Here is a 19,204-nt window from a genome sequence, read left to right as displayed (position 1 = left end):
TTGACTGCAGTTTTAGGGACAGGTGGTACTAGACATATTTGCATGTTGTGAAGCCTTTCGGTAGCAATGCTTGAAATGAATGGAAGGGAGTGGTCCAGGAGTTCTCTCGTCTGTCTGTGCATGAACGTACACAAAATCAGACACAATACCTGAATGTGCATGCTTAACATCAGTGGAGGGCACATAAGCTGTTGGGAGGAAATCGAGTTTTCATTGGTGTTCAATTGTCCTTTATATAAACGTTTACTCCTCTGCCTGGAAATACAATAGTCCATACTTAAGCCCACAAAAATTTGGTGAACGAAGTTGTTTGCTGAGAAGAAAAACTGGCATTGGGTTCTGGGTGGTCATTTCTCTCTGCATCACACATGGCATGATTTAGCATTTTACAAGCTTTCCAGTAGTATTTTCACAATTGCAATCCCTTCCAACACTTGCAAAATCAAGAAGTGTCACGTTCTTACCTATATTATTTTAGGACCCTACATTTCTAGAAATGGCTTCTGAAAAGAGCATGACCAGGCTTCAGCTTACGTAGGAGGAGAGAGCCGCGGGCGAAACAGCATCTGTTTCATGGGGGTTATCGGATGGTTATACCTGCCAAAAGTATACTGCCAGCCGAAACTACTTTAGAAAATAGACAAATTTCCGGAAACCGGGAAATCGAGCACTCAAGCACTTTAAGTATGTCGAATGTATTAGGTTTCTCTGTGGGAAAATGCTCTTTTGGAGAATTAATTTGATTCCCGAGGGCTTCCAACTGCATGCGCTCTGTCTTTTGAGAAAGATACCCGGCTGTCAAAGAGAAGTGCGCAGAGGCGTTGATTTGGCAATTGGGATGCGGGGAAGGGGGCCAGGTGCCGGTCTGCCTGTGGGTATGAGGGCAGAGATTGGAGCGGGGGCTGGTGCTAGGCTGCCGCTCTGGATGGGGACATTCGGTGCAGTGAGGAGGGAGATAGATCAAGACTGCGGGGGCGTTACTTACCTTTGCGGGCCTTGTCTCCGGGGATGTTCTGGGCCCTCAGTCGCTGGTCTAGGACGTAAAGCATCTCCCCGCCCAAGTTCAAAAAGAGCAGCGGCAGAGTTCGAACCGACATAGTGCCGGAAACCCGCAGGGTAGGTGAAAGAAGAGCCCCAGGGTTTGGGATTTAGCAGCCTGGAGGGCCCTACGCGTCCATAGCCCGGTTGCTGGGGCAACGCCGCGGACAGAAAGGCGAACCAATCACCCGGTGGATTGATAGGAGGTGGCCCGAAGACTGGCGCTTATTGGGCTAAGTGACAAAGACCGCTCCAGGGGATTGGTCCGAACGGAGGCGCGCGCCTCTGGCCTCTGGGGAGCGCTTGTTTTGAGTTTTCCAGTTTAGCTTCGGTGTCGCCTGGAGCCTTCCAGCCACCCGCACGTAGCTGTCGCGGCCCAGCCAGGTCCAGCGTTCGCACCGGAAACTAGGAAAGTCAGCCCCAGGTCTTCGGGATCGCTAGCCTAGAGTCCCGGTCCGCCGTCGCCTGCTGTGCTGCGGGCAGATTAGTGAATCACCTAACCAGCAACGCGCAGAGGAACCAGTGAGGTCCTGGCAAGCGCTGCGAGGGCACTCTTGAGTTATTATATATTAGTCCCTCATCTCGATTAGTTATATCATTTGTCTCCTTTCTAAACCCTCCTGGAAGTGATGTTAACGCCGGATTTACTACTCAGTGAAGCAACTCAGCCCGGCCCTCCTAGCGGCCTAAGTAGCATTGGCACGCTTCTTCCCCTTCTTTTTTTTTTTTTTTTTTTTTTTTTTTTTTTTTTTTAAAGATTTATTCATTTATATGTAAGTACACTGTAGCTGTCTTCAGACACTCCAGAAGAGGGCATCAGATCTCATTACAGATAGTTGTGAGCCACCATATGGTTGCTGGGATTTGAACTCAGGACCTTCGGAAGAGCAGTCAGTGCTCTTAACCGCTGAGCCATCTCTCCAGCCCCGCTTCTTCCCCTTCTAAGGCTGGACCTTTTCAGACAATTCTTGTAGATTTCAGTGTTTCTGCTAAGCATTTCTCTCTCCGGCCACAGCAATCTTGAGACTTGAGCTTTGGAACTCACATCCACCTCCCTTAACAATCAGCCATCTTTCTTTTCCTTGTAGCCTCCTCACATTCCTTAATTCCCCTTTCTGCATTCCTCCGCATCACTGCTCTGATGCTGTTGAACTAAATTTCAAAAGGCACCACTTACAAAACACATTCGTTTAGTGTCTTCCTTCCTGCTTCTGGCATCCTCCACGTCACACCTTCTAGTCGTTTTTCTTTCCTTCCTAAGAGCCAAACTTTTAAAAATTATCTACAACCTTAGCCTTTTTGTTTTCTTGAAACAGGGTTTCTGTGTGTAGTCCTGGCTGTCCTGTAACTCGCTCTGCAGATTCCCTTTCAGAGTTTTATCTCTGGGTATTGTCAGACTGTATATATGGACTTCAGAATCAAGACAGAGCTAGGAGTGTGGTGGCACTTGCTTTTGATCCCAGCACTTTATAAGTAGTAGAGTCCAGCCTGGTCTACTTAGCAAATTCTAGGACAGTCAGGGCTGGGACCCTGTCTTTAAAAACAACAAAAATCCAAAACCAGAGAGAGCTAGGTTTGAACACTTAATCAGCTTTCGAACTTGGACAAGTTGTCTAACTTTTCCAAGCCTGTTTTCAACAGAAAGACAATTAGACTGGGCAGTGGCGGCACACGCCTTTAACCTCAGCACTCAGAAGGCAGAGACAGGTGGATTTTCAAGATTCAAGGCGAGTCTGGTCTACAGAGTTCCAGGACAGCCAGAGCTACACAAACAATGTCTGAGATGCCCCCCTTCCCCAACACACACACAAAAGAGAAAGCCAGCCAGCTTGAGGAATAAAGAATTTAAGTTTGTGGCGATGGTAAAGTGCCCAAGGCAGCATTTAGAACAGTGTCTTTCCTGCAGGCCTGACCCTGCTGTGGCTTTCTCTCCCTGAAAGGCTGAGGCCTGGTCCTGCAGCACAGCACCTCTAAACAGGTGTGTGTTCCAGGCCCGTCATAATCCTCCCTCAGTGATCCTGGAGGTGAGAGCCAACAGTTCAGCTTGACTTCTGATCCCTTCCACCCACTCATCTCCTCCATCTCAGGGATGCCCTCAGAAATAATTTTCCCATCCTGACATGGCCCATTTTTCTTTCTACATTATCTTTCCTCGGCAACTAAACTTTTGGAGAGAGGGTTTCATGGAGTCTAGACTGGCCTCAAACTAGCCATGCAATGGACGATAACCCTGAAATGATACTGTCTCTCCCAAGTGCTGGAACTAGTCATTTGAACACTAAAGCTCAGTACAGCCACTGGCAGTACACACCCAGGGCCTCAGTTAACCCTGACGGCTCCCAAGCTGCTCGGGTTCTGTCCACAGCCCTCGTCGTTCCCCTGCTCTTCAGTAGCACTTCAAATAGCTTTCTCTTGGTGGCATGTCCTTTCTCAGAATGAGGTTCAGAGTTCTTTCTTCAGTATGATGAATTTTTGTTTTGTTTTATTTTTCAAGACGGTTTTTTTCTGAGTAAACTTGGCTGACCTAGAATTCACTCTGTAGACTACGCTGGGCTCAAACTCAAGAGATCTGCCTGCCTCTGCCTCCTAAGTGCTGGGATTAAAGGTGTGCCCCACCACTGACTGGCAAACTGTTTCTCTACCTGAGTTCCATTCATAGACTGACGCCCTAACTCCAAAGTTATAGTATTTGAGTCCCACTGTCCCTGAATGTATGGCTTTAGATTTCTTTCCCTTTTAACTTGCAGTTCTTCTGCCTAAATGCTGTTTCTCCTGTTCAGTGAACTCTCCTCTTCCTTTAGGGCCGTCCAGTAGACAGTTCCTCCGGCTGCCAGCAGTGCCACTCTGAAACATACCATGTATTTGTTTCTGTGACTGCATCCTCTGGGGTGATGGCAGGGACTCTGCCTCTGAGATCCCAGAGCAAAATTAAAAATAAACTCCTTTTCCTTAGGTTAAAAAGAAGGCCATCTTCCATCATTCTTCAGGGGAACAGACTTTATTAATTTACTTTGGTCTTCTCTGGTAGGGCATTTGAAGGGCTCTCTGGCACCCCCTCATGTTTTTGTTTTTTGGCAGCAGCTGCAGCAGCTTTCAGGGCCCTCTTTTGCTTCTTCAGCTTTTGCACCTCCTGGTAAACCTGGTGGTTGAAAGGGGAAAGGAAAAGACTTTGTAATTTTATGTAAAAATTTGGAGCAGGTCTGTGGGAATCATCTCAGTGGAAACCCCATTCTTTCTGCATGCGTTGGCGCCCTGAGCCAGTTATAGGCCTTGGTGAGAAATAGACCGCTTCTCTCTTCTACTCTTTGCACCTCAGTCCGGGGATGCGGACCAAAGCAACCGACTGTATGAATCCGTACCTGAATGCACAGTGCCTTCTTGGCCAGGAAGCGGCGGTGAATCTTCTGGAAATGCAGAGGGGGTAAGGTGTATTCTATCCCCAGCTCCTTGCATGTCTTTTCGAAGACATCATAGTTGGTCTGACGGAGGATTTTGAGCAGCTTTTTCCTCCGGTCGATGCTCATCAGCAGATGGCGTTTGTGGGCTTTGTCCTACAAAAGAAGAAGCAGCAGCTGTATTATTATTATTTGTTGTTTTGAAATAAGGACTCACTTTGTAACCCAGGCTGGCCTCAAACACATGGAAATTCTCCTGTCTCAGCTTCCTGCTTGCTGGGATGACAGGCCTAAGCCATCACACTTACTCTTATTTTCAGTATTTTGTAAGTATTAACATTGCTTCCCATTAATGATATACAATCATTTCATTGAAATGCCCTTGCAATCTTATGCAAACATTACCACATTTCTGCAGGAGGTATTTGTCATTGTTCATAGTTTACAGACAGGAAATAAAAAGGTTTAGCGAATGTATTTGCCTGCCAGAGGTCTCTAGACTGCTGACCCCTAGGACAAGCCGTGATCTGCCTCTACTGACTCCTCTGACTCCACATCTCAGTCTTCCCTGTACCCTGCATCCACTCGGCTTCTCCAGCACTTAGGACACTGTCAGCTTGGGTAGGAAGAAAGAAAACCTTATACTCTGTCCCAGGTCCTGCTCCATGATGGGCTCTGCAACGGAGCTGGGATTCTACATCTCAAGTGAGAAAACTAATTTCCAAAGAGCACGATCAACCATGGCTTCCCAAAGTCACCATGACTTTAAGTGGAAGTGACAGAGCTATTATCCATGCATTTAAAAACTATTAAGCACCCACTATGTGTCAGGCAGTGACCATACTCTACAGTTTTCTTGACCACTGATAACTCCCAGCAGAGTCCTTCTGTCCCCCTAAAGGCAGGAAGGGAATATTTTCCTGACTAGGGTTGAGGGTGTGACCTCTCTGGTGTCACAGTCACTAGCTTCTTAGGACCAAGAGCCCTTTACTCCCCCACCCCCACCCTCGCTATTGTTTAGCCCCAGGTTTACCTTTCGATGTTTCTGCATGTGTTCTTCATAATTGCGGACCCTGACAGTCAAGGCAATAACTGAAACCACAAACCACAGAGAATGAGAGCTGGGCCTGGAGGAAGGGAGGGCCCAGGCCCAGCTCATGTTTTAAGAGCCAAAGGTGTAACCATCAGTGATGCTGTTGTATAGCTCTAAATCCCAAAGTACTCTGGATTGCAAGATCTCAAAAAACCTGTGGACCATCTTTCTACTAGAGAAGCAAGCTCAAGAAAAGGAAATCCTTCCTTCCATAAAGGCCATTATCTATCACAGCAAATTGCATTGTGTGTATGTGTGTGTGGAGGAGAGGAGGTGATTGACAGTCTCATCATAAGGCTTGGCTTGACCTTAAATGTGCTATGTAGCCCAGACTTATAACCAGCTTGTCTTTCTTCCTTTACCTAGAATTATGGGTGTGTACCACTGGGCCTGGTGGGTAAGCAGAATTCTCAATGGCCAAACTGTAGTCCTATTTTTTGTCCCTGTAATACAATGTTTTCATCTACCTGAGAACCATGCACTTCAGTTAAAAACTTAATGGAGACACAGAATGGCACATCTTTGTGTGGTTTTGACATAGCAAGTTTTCAGATCAGTGGGGGTCACATAGTGAGACGGTGTCTAAAACAGTGGTTCCCAACCCTTTGGAGGTCGCATATCATAGTTACATTATAATTCATAACAGTAGCAAAATTACACCTATGAAGTACAACAAAATAATTTTATGATTGGGGGGGTCAGTACAATATGAAGAACTCTATTAAAGAGTCGCAGCTTTAGGGAGGTTGAGAACCTCTGGTCTAAAAGGAAACAAACACCCTAAAAACAACAAAACAAAACAAAACACCCCCTTCAAGTGTTTTAACTAAGCTTATGATTTTGTGTTGATCTGGGCATGCAGCCTGCAGGCCTCAGATTAGACACTTGCGGGAGCATTAAGTTCAGGAACTGTAGCAGGCTGTTATGGTTAATATTCACTATTGTACTAGAGGTCCTAGCTAATCATTGAGATAAAACCTAAAACTGTCGAGAGGACCCAGGGGTGGCTCAGTAGGTACAGGTGCTGTGGCATAACTGTGACACCTGAGTTCAATCCCTGGAATCCACGGTGGAAGGGTGGAAGGCAGCAGGGCCGGACATCTAAAACTGTCCCATGTGGCGTGTGTACATGCACTCACACACCACATCCTTCCACACACAGTGATAATAATTAAAGCCAACTCTCAAAATTTTACTTTTTTTTTCTGCATTTCCATTAAGGTTTCAGAATTAAAACTTTACACTTAATCAACTAGAGAGATGCACAGGATTAAGGTGCTCCTCAGGAGGTCCCAAGTCCCACTCCCAGCAGATGGTGGCTCACAACTGTTTGTAGCTCCAGTTCATGGGATCTAAAGCCCTTTCCTGACTTCTGCTGACACACGCAGGCAAAATACCCACACATATTAACAAAGTTTTTAAAAACGGGACTGAGGCTCAAAGATAGAGGAGGTAATACCAGCTGTAATGCAGGCCGACGGCTGCTGGGAAGAAACCCTGCAGACACTGCAACAGGCCACCACGTCACTCCCCTGCTACTTCCTGGTTCCACTCAAGAGGCAGGCTGTCACTCACACTAACAAGGGCTACTGCCAACTCCAGCTAGAAACCAAAATAGGAACCTGAAAATGTTCCATGCTCGTGGGCACGACAGCACTCCAGATGTGAGTCTCACTATTAGTAGCCTAATTTTTGTTTCCAAAGTATAAACACATTCTCTAACATCTCAATCTTGCCACAAAGTAGGAAACAGAACTTTAGCCCTGTCCCCAGATAGCTCCATCTTCAGACTCTGCTCTGGAAGCAGAGACTCCAGAGAAGACAGATGACCTGTTTGCCTTTACACAGAGTGATGGGCAGGACGTAGCTGTTGACTCCAACATCACTGGACTTGGGATCCAAAGTCCCAGCATGCCTCTCCCCTTCCCAAGTCACATCAAGAGCCTAGGCTAGGTACCAGCTAGCAGACTCCTATGCATCCCCCCACCCCGCCCCCACTACCAAGGGCCCCTGGACCAACTTCGAGCCTCCAAGGTTCTGGAATCCTCAGGGTTTTCCGCAATCTTGTTCATCAATTGTTCTCGCTTGATTTTTAACTTCTCTTTCTGTTGGAGACAGAAATTAGGGGAAACCTGAATGGGGGAATCCTCTAGAGCCTAACCTTCCTGACTGGGAGGCTACAGTCACAGCACTGTGCTCACTATAGCCTTGGTCAACCCACATGGCTATCCATAGCCTCATGAGCCCAAGGCTAAAGCGAAAGTTAACTAGTTTGTTGGCTGAATGTCCTGAAGATGTGCTTACTCATTCATGTACACAGCTGTGGTGGTTTCAGTGAGAATGGCCCCCACAGGTTCTTATATTTGAATGCTTGATCATCAGGGACTGACACTATTTGAGAGGGTTAGAAGGCATGGCCTTGTTGGAGGACATATATCACTAGGGTGGGCTCTGAACTTTCAAAAGCACAAGCCAGTCCCTGGGTCTCTCTTTGCCTATGGATCATGATGCAGTTCTCAGTTACTGCTCCAGTGTCTGCCTGTATGCGGCCATGCCTGCACCATGATGATACTGGACTAAACTTCTGAAATTGCAAGTAAGCCTCCAATGAAATGCTTTCTTTCCTAAGAGTTACCTTAGACATGATGCCTCTTCACAGCAAAAACAAAAACCTAAGACATCATCTTTATTGCACACCAACTGTTTATCAGATGTCAGAGGCACAACGGAAGAACAAAATTCTTTGTGATGCTTGGTTTAGACAGAGAATGACTGTGGGATAAATGCTCTGACTGGGGAAGCTTGGAATGGATGAATGGATAGAGGGATGGAGAGAAGGAGTTCCCAGGGAGAAGGCTTAGGGTGGCACAGGTACACACTCACCCTGTTGGCCATTTCCAAAGACAAGATTCTTTTCACCACATCATCAACCCTGCAAAAAACCAGAGCAATGAGATGAGCACAAGGGGAAGAAATGGTTTTTCCTGTGAGAGTGTATGGGATTGAACGTGTGTAGATTATGTGTATGGGATTGTACGTGTGTAGATGATGTGTATGGGATTGTACGTGTGTAGATGATGTGTATGGGATTGTACGTGTGTAGATGATGTGTATGGGATTGTACGTGTGTAGATGATGTGTATGGGATTGTACGTGTGTAGATGATGTGTATGGGATTGTACGTGTGTAGATGATGTGTATGGGATTGTACGTGTGTAGATGATGTGTATGGGATTGTACGTGTGTAGATGATGTGTATGGGATTGTACGTGTGTAGATGATGTGTATGGGATTGTACGTGTGTAGATGATGTGTATGGGATTGTACGTGTGTAGATGATGTGTATGGGATTGTACGTGTGTAGATGATGTGTATGGGATTGTACGTGTGTAGATGATGTGTATGGGATTGTACGTGTGTAGATTATGTGTATGGGATTGTACGTGTGTAGATTTTGTGTATGGGATTGTACGTGTGTAGATTATGTGTATGGGATTGTACGTGTGTAGATGATGTGTATGGGATTGTACGTGTGTAGATTATGTGTATGGGATTGTACGTGTGTAGATTATGTGTATGGGATTGTACGTGTGTAGATTATGTGTATGGGATTGTACGTGTGTAGATTATGTGTATGGGATTGTACGTGTGTAGATTATGTGTATGGGATTGTACGTGTGTAGATTTTGTGTATGGGATTGTACGTGTGTAGATTATGTGTATGGGATTGTACGTGTGTAGATTATGTGTATGGGATTGTACGTGTGTAGATTATGTGTATGGGATTGTACGTGTGCAGATTATGTGTATGGGATTGTACGTGTGCAGATTATGTGTATGGGATTGTACGTGTGTAGATGATGTGTATGGGATTGTACGTGTGTAGATGATGTGTATGGGATTGTATGTGTGTAGATTATGTGTATGGGATTGTACGTGTGTAGATGATGTGTATGGGATTGTATGTGTGTAGATTATGTGTATGGGATTGTACGTGTGTAGATTATGTGTATGGGATTGTATGTGTGTAGATTATGTGTATGGGATTGTATGTGTGTAGATTATGTGTATGGGATTGTACGTGTGTAGATTATATTCTCGGATGCACAGGTACCTGTGGAGACCAGAAGTGGTCTGCGACCACAGGGAGCTCTGGGTTATAGGTGCTTTTGAGCTGTTTGGAGTGGGAATAAAACCATGCCCTCTGAATGAGCAGCGACACTAACTACACAGTGATGTTCACAGTGGTTTCGGAGGGAAGAATGGCAGACTGAGGCCTATCTTAAAGGGGGGTGCTGCTGATGGAGAGAGACTCAGTAGTTAAGAGTACTGTTCTTGCAGAGGACCCAAGTTTCTAGCCCCCCAAGTGACTGACAACCACTCATAACTCCAGTTCCAGGGGACCCAATGACTTCTTCAGACACTGTAAGCGCCAGGCACTCATGTGATGCACAAACACACACGGGAGCAAAGCATACACAGAAATAAATCTAAAGGAAACGGAAACAAAAGCCAGAAAATGAAGAAGGGGCATGGTCAGATGTATAAAGGTGCTTTCTGTGTAAGCCTGACCACAGGAACCATAAGGCCGTGAAGAAGAACCAAAGTTACACAGCTGTCCTCCCATTTCCACATGTGGGCTTCTTAGGCACACCTGCCCTTAGTCATGCACATATACACAGTAATAAATACAAATTAAAGAAAAGGCTGGAACTAGAAAATGGTTCAGTGGGTAAGCACACTTGTTCTTGCAGAGGGCCAGAGTTTGGTTCCCAGCACCCACAGCAGTTGGCTTAACCCTCCTGTGATTCCAACTCCAGGGACTCCAATGCCTTATTCAGACCCCTGTGGGCACTCACACCTATGGGTACACATACACATGCTAATACACACATGCACATAAATAAAAATAAATTGTTAAGGACATTTAAAGTACAAGAACAAATGATAGTTACTTCTACAAGAAATGCAGCTCTGGTCTGTTGGGCTGAAGACAGCTAGACAACTGGGGCTAGGTTGGCTTGAATGTTCTGGTCTTGTCTCAGGGAAGGCAAAGGAAGGATTTCCACCTCAGATACACACAGCCAGACTGCACAGTAAGGAAGGGTGGAGCCAGCCCAGGAGTCTAGTCCTAGCTCTACCTTAGTTGTCTAACACAGAGCATTTATATGAATAGGACAGAATTTCTTCTCTTGCAGGGCTTCTGTGGATCAAGAGGAGAAAGATATCAACCAAGGCCAGCAGAGCATGCTAGTTCTTAGGCATCTATTGCTATGAAGTCTTCACTCAGAGTACCAGAAACCAAACGGGGAGCTGAGCTCTATGGGCACCAGCTGCCCCAGCTGCCCACCTGAGCCCATCATTCCTGGGGCCCTCGCCAGTGCTCACCATGCCCAGGGCTCCACATAATCCAGCTTCAAGTACAACAGGCCAAGTCTTTAAGTCACCCCTTTTCTATTCCCTGCCCATCCTCCCAGGAACTCCTGTACCCACAAGTACATTTCTTTCTGCTTACTTCTCCATGTTGGGGATGATGTTCTTGTATTCTTTGATGAATGTGGAAGAGGGTGGTTCATCGTCTTGCTTGGGTTGGACTGTCAAATACAGGGATGGAAAATACTCAGTGTTTTCCCATTCTCCCAGGCTCCACTCTTCCCAAATGTGTGGGAAGTACCTAGATCTCAACTAGACAACGGACACATCGAAGCTCAGTTTCTCTTCTGCAACCCTTGTGGGCACCTGCTCCTATAATGCATGTTGCAAACAAGGGTCCTTTCCTAAGACATGCACTATGCCTGCAACACAAACCCCCTTGGCTCTGCAGCTATCAGGTTCCTCGTTCGGATAGGTTCTCCTGCGGACAGAAGTGAGCTTGGCTTCATTTGAACTACTCAATTCCCCAGTCTGGTCCATAGTCTAGTCTAGAATAAGCACTTAACAAAGCTTGCTGGTTGACCACAGGAATGGAGCAAAGGGTTAGAGGAAGTGCAGCTAGCTTTAAAGGAACGTCAGAATCCAGTACAGATCACCGAAAGCTCAGCTTTTGTGTGTTTATTCCTACTGTGTCACTGGAAGTCAGGTTGAAGCCTTGGGGTCCACCCCAGTCCAGCACAACCAAGATGATCTATCCTCTCAGGTCAGACTCTGTTCTGCCACTATGCAAAGGACACCAGTGGCAATAAAAACGATTATTGTGCACAGGGTTATGGGTGCTTTTCACAGGCTGCCATGATTGAATCCTAATAACTGTGCTCCAATGGATCCTTTGACACTCATTTCAGCACTGGATCATAAAGAAGCAACTTGCCCCAAATAATATGTGTTTGTTAGAGGGCCCAAAGGCATACTAACTTAGTATGGGAACTACTTTCTTCGTCTCAGAATAGCAGATAAAAAGTGTTACATTTGTAGAATGTAGCTCTTTCTGGTGTTGCCAGCCAAGCACTCACTCACTGCACTGGGTGGACTTCGACCTCACTTTTATCTGACACAGTAGGAACGCACACAGCAAAACTGAGCTTTTGGTGATCTGTATTGTCAAATGAATGAGTGCTTTCACTCGAAAGTTCTTACTCCTACCTTCTCCTGCACCCCATAAACAAACGCTCTATATAACGTGAATATAGGGGTCTTTTGGCCCGCCCCTTTGCGCACCACCTCTCTCTCCTTGTCCACTCCAAGCCTTCCAGGCGGTCACTTTTTTAACTCAAGTCTCAACCCAAGTCCTCGTACCTGGTTTCTGAACGGCGTATGCACGGGCGGCATGCAGGAGACCTAAGCAGAACAGAAAGAGCTGAGACTCATTTCCTTCCACAGTTCCGCATGACCCTTCTACCACGGACGGTGTGCACCTGCACCTAACTACCGCCCTATCTCCCTGTCTCCCGTTTCATCACTCCTTCCCTAGCCATCACCCTTTTTTTCTTATTCTGTCACTGCATTCCTCTGGTCTCCGGGTGCCTGGTATCCTCCATCTTCGCCCAGGCCCACGGGACCCAGCTTGGCGGCTCACTTTGACTCTGAAGGCTGCAGCGTGCGGAGGGCAGACTGGCGCTGCTTCCGACCCTCAGCGCAGGGACTTGGGCCTGTGTCACCGCCTGGGCACGAACGGAGCTCAGCGCACGCCACGCGGCCCGCAGCATAGTGTCTCCTGACTCGGCGGGCCCCCGCCGCCGCTCTCCGCTCCGCGGTGGCTCCGGGTTACACGGGCGCAGCCATGACAGTTCAGGCTCGACCAATAGAGGTGAGAGCTCGACAAGAGCAGCCGAGGGCTGAGCGAATGGATTGGCTCGGGAGATTACAGGAGCTGGAGTGGTGGAGCCCAGGGATTTGACTTGGTGGGCGTCCTGTCTCTTATGTTTACAGGCCAGAAGCACTGTGTGAACTCTAAAATGTCACCTATTGACCTTGCATCCGGCCGTAATCACTTCCTAAATTTCTTATGTTCTTGACCTGGTCTGCAGTTCTCAACCTGTTGGACAAGACACATGGTAGTGGTGGTGGTGGTGGTGGTGTTGAACGACATTTTCATAGGGGTCACACATCAGATATCTTGCATATCAGATATTTACATTATAATTCATAATAGTAGCAAAATTGCAGTTATGAACTAGCAACGAAAATAATTTTATTAGAGATCTCTACAAAATGGAGAACTGTATTAAAGTGTGGATTAGGAAGGTTGAGAACCACTGCCTTAGGTCCTACTTGTTTTAGGGCATCTGTGAGGATGTCCATATTGTCTCCAGAGGCTAATATTCTTTCTTGGCCTTCCTCCAGAGTCTGGGGCCCTGTAAGAACCCCCAGGTTCCAACCTTCTTTTGTTGGTTTTGTATCCCAATGACTAAGGATGGAGATTTTGAAAGGTTACTAAGCCATTACTATGAGACCCTGTGGAAAAAGTCTACCTTTATGGGCCTCTATGTTCTCAAAACTTCAAATGAGAATGGTAATAATGTCTTTACATTGTTCAGCCTATAGACCGAGGCAGATGTATACAAAACACGTGTTTAAATAGTCAGTATTTGGTACTCGGCTGCGATAAAAGTGAAATGAGGGATACAAAGGAAAAGTGTAAAGGAAAAGGGCCAAGGGAAGAACACCATCCCAAGCCTGAGACCAGGGCCAGAGGAAAGCAGACCTAGACATAGGCAAGGCTTTTCTGAAAAGGTCTCCAATAGCACAGGGAATAATCCTGACAAATATGGTTACATGAAATTAAAATGACATTGGGCAACTGGAGATGAGGTTTGGTTAGCAGAACCCCTGCCTAGAATGCACAATTCTGGGTGGGATTCCCAGTGGTACAAAAAAATCGGGTGTAGTGGCATATGCCCTGCGATCCCAGGCCTTGTAAGAACAGTTCTAGGGAGCCAGATGTCCTCTTCTGACCTCTGTGCATTGTGTGTACATGTGGTACAGACATATATACAGGTAGGTGTTCAGACACATAAAATAAAAATACTAAGTCCTTCAAAAAAAAAAAGGTAAAGCTTGTCTTTGTAATTAACCTCTTTAGTGATAGCCTACCACGAATCTTACATTCTGGCTTAAAAAAAAAATTTATTTATTACATGTAAGCACACTGTAGCTGTCTTCAGACACCAGAAGAGGGAGTCAGATTTCTTTTACGGATGGTTGTGAGTCACCATGGTTGCTGGAATTTGAACTCAGGACCTTTGGAAGAGCAGTCAGTGCTCTTAGCTGCTGAGCCATCTCTACAGCCCCACATTCTGGCTTATTAAGTAATGAAGTTGTTTTTCTACTTATGCTGAGGATCAAACCCCAAGATTCATACATATTAGGCAAATGTTCTACCAGTGAGCTATATCCTCAGACCTGATTTATTGTTTAAGTTACGCTTCCTCAGTAAGACTTTATTATTTTGTATGTATGAGTGCTTTGCCTGCATGAACATCTGTACCTCACCTGTCTGTCTGTTGTCACAGAGGCTGGAAGAGGGCACTGGATTTCCTAGAGATGGAATTATAGATGGTTGTGAGCCACCATGTAGGAGCTGAGAGTAAACCTGGGGCCTCTGGAAGAGCAGCCAGTGCTCTTTTTTTTTTTTTTTTTAAGATTTATTTATTTATTTTATATGACTACACTATCGCTGTCTAGCTGTCTTCAGATACACCAGAAAAGGGCATCAGATCCCATTACAGATGGTTGTGAGCCACCATGCGGTTGCTGGGAATTGAATTCAGGACCTCTGGAAGAGCAGTCAGTGCTCTTAACCACTGAGCCATCTCACCAGTCCGCAGCCAGTGCTCTTAATCTCCTAACTGCTGAGCCATCTCTCCAGCCACTCCCACCCCACTATATACACATTCCCTCTTCCTCCCCCCCCTCTCTAGAGAACACACACACACACACACACACACACACACACACACACAGACACAGACATACAGATACACAGAGTGGAGACAGACAGAAGCAGAGAGTGACTCTTGATTTGCTGTATCATAACTTGGTCTCAAATGGACAGTCGTCCTGTTTCAGCCTCTCATGTGTTGGAATTTTAGCAGCAGCAGCAGCAGCAGCAGCAGCAGCAGCAGCAGCAGCAGCAACAGCAGGGCTTCTCTCTTCCCAGGTCTCTCTGTGTTCCCCAGCACTCCAGTTCCTTCCAAGTAAGTCTTGCCTGTTTTCTAATGATCAGTTTCAAGTCTCCACTGCCAATTTGGCAGCTGTCTATGGGGGAGAGAGTCATCCTTTTTGAATCTTAGATGCTAGGTAAGAACAGACTAAAGGCAGGAGGCAGGCAGGAACAGATGATTCTGAGAAATATCTTCTTCTTCTCATTTTTTTTTTTTTGGTTTTGTTTTGTTTTTTTGAGACAGGGTTTCTCTGTGTAGTCCTGGCTGTCCTGGAATTCACTCTGTAGACCAGGCTTGCCTTAAATTCAGAAATCTGCCTGCCTCTGCCTCCCAAGTGCTGGGATTAAAAGCGTGCACCACCACTGCCCAGCTGAGAAATATCTTCCTGAAAATAAAAACCACTGACTGGCATTGGTGGCGCACGCCTTTAATCCTGGCATTCAAAAGCAGAGGCAGGTGGATCTGAGTTTGAGGCCAGCCTGATCTACACAATGAGTTCCAGGACAGATAGGGCTGTCTATAGAAACTCTGTCTTGAAAAACAAACAGGCTGGAGAGATTGCTCAGCAGTTAAGAGCGCTGACTGCTCTTCAGGAGGTCTTGAGTTCAAATCCCAGCAACCACACGGTGGCTCACAACCATCTGTAATGAAATCTGATGCCCTCTTCTGGTGTGTCTGAAGACAGCTAAGTGTACTTACATTTAATAAATCTTTCAGCTAAAGCAAACAGGGCTGGAGCAAGAAGGAAAACAAAACAAAACAAAACAAACAAACACGGGTAAAAGATACTTAGCTATGCTTAAGTGACTCCTTTCTGGGACCAGTAAGATGCCTTCACGGGTAAAGGTGCTTGCCACTAAGCCTTGAGTTCAGTTCCCAAGATCCAGAGTTAATGGCCACAAGGTGTCTCTGACCTCTGCCTGTGAACCCCCCACTCCCAACAAGTACATGTCATTAAAAAAAATTATTATTTATTTAGCTTTTGCTTAAGTTTTGAGACAGGATCTCCCTATGTAGTCCGGTATGGCCTGGAACTTGCAATCTTTCTGCATCTTCCTCCCAGATGTTGGGATGCTGGGCATGTACCACCATGTCCATCCAGAATTTCTGAAAATGCCAGCCCCAACTCAAAACCTACAATCAGTTTAATGGACTGAAATTATATGAAAGACGAAAGGTGACTGACTAGCAGTATCTATCTGGACCTTAGAGTATGAGAGTGACCTGGGGGTATAGCCTGGGGAGGTTAAAGGACAGGTGCTAGGGGCCAGAGATGGAGACAAAATGGGCCTTGCTGCTTCTCTCTGGGCCTGTAGATTTCAGTGGAGTGCTCTTCTCCTCTGAATAGGCCAGGGCATCCAAGATGCAAGAACCCCCAAAGTCCTAGAAACCCCCTTGTTCTTCAACTCCATGGACCTGGAGCCCCTGAAAGAGGGGAAAATCAAATGGAGGCCCAAAGACACAGTCATCTTCCTGGCTTGGAGGTTGGGGCACAAAGGGCTCCTGGGGTCTTGAATGGAACCAGATGTTTTCATAAGATTTAGGGCTGGGTGTGGGGCCCCCCAAGAGGGGCTGAGTGGAGTCACAGCGAAGGTACCGCACTATTCCTGGGCTGGTGGGGCTCCCGAGCACCTGACCGTAGAGGACCTGGTCACTAGTGCCAGAGGGAGGCTGGAACTGGTTGGCAATTTCTCTTGGATCTTGGAGCACGTAGGCCTGAACCAGGGCTGGAAGGCTACCGGTCCCAGAGCTTTCACTGGGATCCCAGTGGGTTGGTTTCTTGTCTTTCTCCAGTTCAGTGATCTTGGTGATTGACGGCACGCTGGAGTCCCAGAGGCTGGGCAGCTGGAAGGTTTCCTGAACACAGGGATACAAAATGTGGCACGGTTAATCTCAAATGTCTGTTCCACCCATTGTTCTTTCCTGAGATGAGGCAGTTATGGGATCTCCCTTGTTGCTATGCAGCAGAGCACAAAGGGATATACTTGCCTGGCAGCTGTCCATTCCTGACATGTACCTGACACATGACCCCCACCCCACCCTCTGCCACCCATGCATCCATTGCGTAGTGAGGTGATCAATCTTTGAGAATCAGGCCTACATCTCTCCAAAGCAGTGTGTGTGTGTGTATGTGTGTGTGTGTGTGTGTGTGTGTGTGTGTGTGTCTGGTTGGGAGTGAGGCTCAGGTGTGTGTTCCTTTGAAAGGCAGAAGGCCATCCCTTTAATGACTCTTACTTGTCTGCCTGTCACAGTTTATACCCCTCTCTGCCTCATGAGATTACCTCTGTCATGATGGTGGGTACCCAGGAGCTCAGGCTGCTGTGGGCTGGGTCTGGCACATTTGGCCAGAACAAAGTCTTTTTGCTGCAGAAGGAGACAAGTGAAGCTTGGGGTCAGCTTGCCCTGTGGCAGCTGAAGAAGGGAAGAGGTGTTAGGGAAGACCACCCAGATGGAGGCCCGGAAGTCTGGGAGGGCAGGAAAGGAATTCCACACCCACAGGCAAGAGCAAGTCACTCACCTGTACTTGCAGCAGAACCAGGCAACTGTGCAGGTAATGGACAAAAGTACGAAGCAAAGTATGCTCAGGAAAATGTTTATGTCAAATGAATCTGGGGTGAGCGAAAGAAAGACCCTCTGAGAGTACAGTAAACACATTAAAATTCTGGGCTTTGTAGTGTACCATAGTCATGAATCTGAGCCACGGTGTTTGGGAAGTACTTGGTCATGAACCCACGGTGGCAGTGAATGTGAGGACAATCAAATATTGGCAGGAGTGAAAGGTTTCTAAAGAATAACATCCAAAAGGCCATTTAAAACAACCAAACACGGCCCAGCAGTGGTGGCACATGCCTTTAGTCCCAGCACTTGGGAGGCAGAGGCAGGTGGATTTCTGTGAGTTTGAGGCCAGCCTGGTCTAAGGAGTGAGTTCCAAGGCAGCTAGAACTGTTACACAGAGATATTCCATCTTTAAAACCATAGGGGGTGCTGGGCGGTGGTGGCACATGCCTGTAATCCCAGCACTTGGGAGGCAAAGGCAGGCAGATTTCTGAGTTCGAGGCCAGCCTGGTCTACAGAGTGAGTTCCAGGACAGCCAGGGCTATACAGAGAAACCCTGTCTTGAAAAAAACCAAAACCAACCAAACAAACAAACAAAACCCAAAAACAAAACAAAAAACCAAAAACAAAAGAAAAAAGAAAAAAGCCAAACTATAGGGTATGGGGATGGGGTAGAAGGTTTGGAGGCTGGAAAGATGGCTCAGTGGTTAAGATCACTGGCTGCTCTTCCAGAGGACCTGGGTTCAATTCCCAGCAACCACATGGCACCTCACACCTGTCTATGACTCTGGTTCCAGAGGATTTAACACCCTCACACAGACATACATACAGGCAAAACACATGAAATTAAAATATTAGATAATTAAAAAAAAACCTAACATATACACATACTTCACCTGTGTTACATCACACAAGTTTACTGCAGCCTTGGTTCTAATACGTGTGCACTTTGTAGGGTGCATACACCATCACATCACACAACATCACCAAGTACTTCCCAAAACACCTTGGCTCAGATTCACGACTATGGTACGCTACGAAGCCCAGAATTTTAATGTTTACTGTACACTCAGAGGGTCTTGCTTGCCACTGCAGGAACATTTGCTTTGATTGTGGAAAGCAAAGACTGTTGTTTTGTTTTTGTGTAGCCCTGGCTGTCCTGAAACTTGATCTGTAGACCAGGCTGGCTGGATCCACCTGCCTCTGCCTCCTGAGTGCTGGGATTAAAGGCACGTACCACCATGTCCCTCTAAACCAAAGGCTTTTAACATTTTCCTCCCATCAGTCCTCAGCATGTGGATATTGAATTAGTGTATCTTTTGACTGAATCATGTTAAAAATCATCAGATCTCATGTTAAAGGACATCAGATCCCATTACAGATGGTTGTGAGCCACTATGTGGTTGCTGGGATTTGAACTCAGGACCTCTGGAAGAGCAGTCAGTGCTCTTAACTGCTAAGCCATCTCTCCAGTCCAAAATGGGATCCAATACCCTTTTCTGGTGTGTCTGAAGAGAGCTATG

The 19,204-nt window shown here is 46.5% G+C and overlaps 3 protein-coding genes and 1 long non-coding RNA gene across 13 annotated transcripts in view; 1 reads left to right on the top strand and 3 right to left on the bottom strand.

Annotated features, from left to right (window-relative positions):
* Positions 1-1,413, bottom strand: part of Oscp1 (organic solute carrier partner 1) — a 28,957-nt gene extending 27,544 nt beyond the window's left edge. The window contains exon 1 of the mRNA XM_052177336.1: positions 986-1,413. Coding sequence (XP_052033296.1) covers positions 986-1,097 — 112 coding nt within the window. The 5' untranslated portion in view covers positions 1,098-1,413. The remainder of the gene's footprint in view (positions 1-985) is intronic.
* A 1,454-nt stretch (positions 1,414-2,867) lies between these two features.
* Positions 2,868-12,771, bottom strand: Mrps15 (mitochondrial ribosomal protein S15). The gene is made up of 8 exons (XM_052177334.1): positions 12,539-12,771; positions 12,259-12,300; positions 11,042-11,120; positions 8,410-8,458; positions 7,547-7,631; positions 5,467-5,525; positions 4,398-4,589; positions 2,868-4,177 (listed from the first exon to the last, which is right to left on the bottom strand). The coding sequence occupies exons 1-8, from the start codon at positions 12,666-12,668 to the stop codon at positions 4,040-4,042; spliced, it is 774 nt and encodes a 257-aa protein (XP_052033294.1). The 5' UTR covers positions 12,669-12,771; the 3' UTR covers positions 2,868-4,039.
* LOC127681267 (uncharacterized) lies at positions 7,922-11,048 on the top strand. Its single transcript, XR_007977098.1, has 2 exons — positions 7,922-8,122; positions 10,725-11,048. It is a non-coding gene; the product is annotated as an uncharacterized LOC127681267 (long non-coding RNA).
* Positions 12,772-16,079: 3,308 nt separating the features above from the next.
* The window catches only part of Csf3r (colony stimulating factor 3 receptor), a 37,721-nt gene continuing 34,596 nt past the window's right edge, over positions 16,080-19,204 (bottom strand). For all 10 annotated transcript variants that reach the window (XM_052177325.1, XM_052177329.1, XM_052177332.1 and 7 more), the window contains 3 exons: positions 17,644-17,734; positions 17,408-17,489; positions 16,080-16,982 (listed from right to left, as the gene is read on the bottom strand). In XM_052177325.1, coding sequence (XP_052033285.1) covers positions 16,509-16,982; positions 17,408-17,489; positions 17,644-17,734 — 647 coding nt within the window. In that variant the 3' untranslated portion in view covers positions 16,080-16,508. The remainder of the gene's footprint in view (positions 16,983-17,407; positions 17,490-17,643; positions 17,735-19,204) is intronic.

This window comes from Apodemus sylvaticus, chromosome 3 (genome assembly GCF_947179515.1).
Source record: "Apodemus sylvaticus chromosome 3, mApoSyl1.1, whole genome shotgun sequence".
In the NCBI taxonomy this organism is placed as follows: Eukaryota; Metazoa; Chordata; class Mammalia; order Rodentia; family Muridae; genus Apodemus; species Apodemus sylvaticus.
This window is presented reverse-complemented; position numbering and strand designations above follow the sequence as displayed.

Excerpts from the sequence above, each read along its gene's own strand:
- Mrps15 (XM_052177334.1), bottom strand. The coding sequence starts at position 12,668 with ATGCTGCGGGCCGCGTGGCGTGCGCTGAGCTCCGTTCGTGCCCAGGCG. Across the intron at positions 8,459-11,041 it reads ATCATCCCCAACATGGAGAA|GGTTGATGATGTGGTGAAAA; the intron begins GTAAGCAGAAAG and ends GGTTTTTTGCAG. Across the intron at positions 5,526-7,546 it reads CAGAACCTTGGAGGCTCGAA|TTATTGCCTTGACTGTCAGG; the intron begins GTTGGTCCAGGG and ends TTGTGGTTTCAG.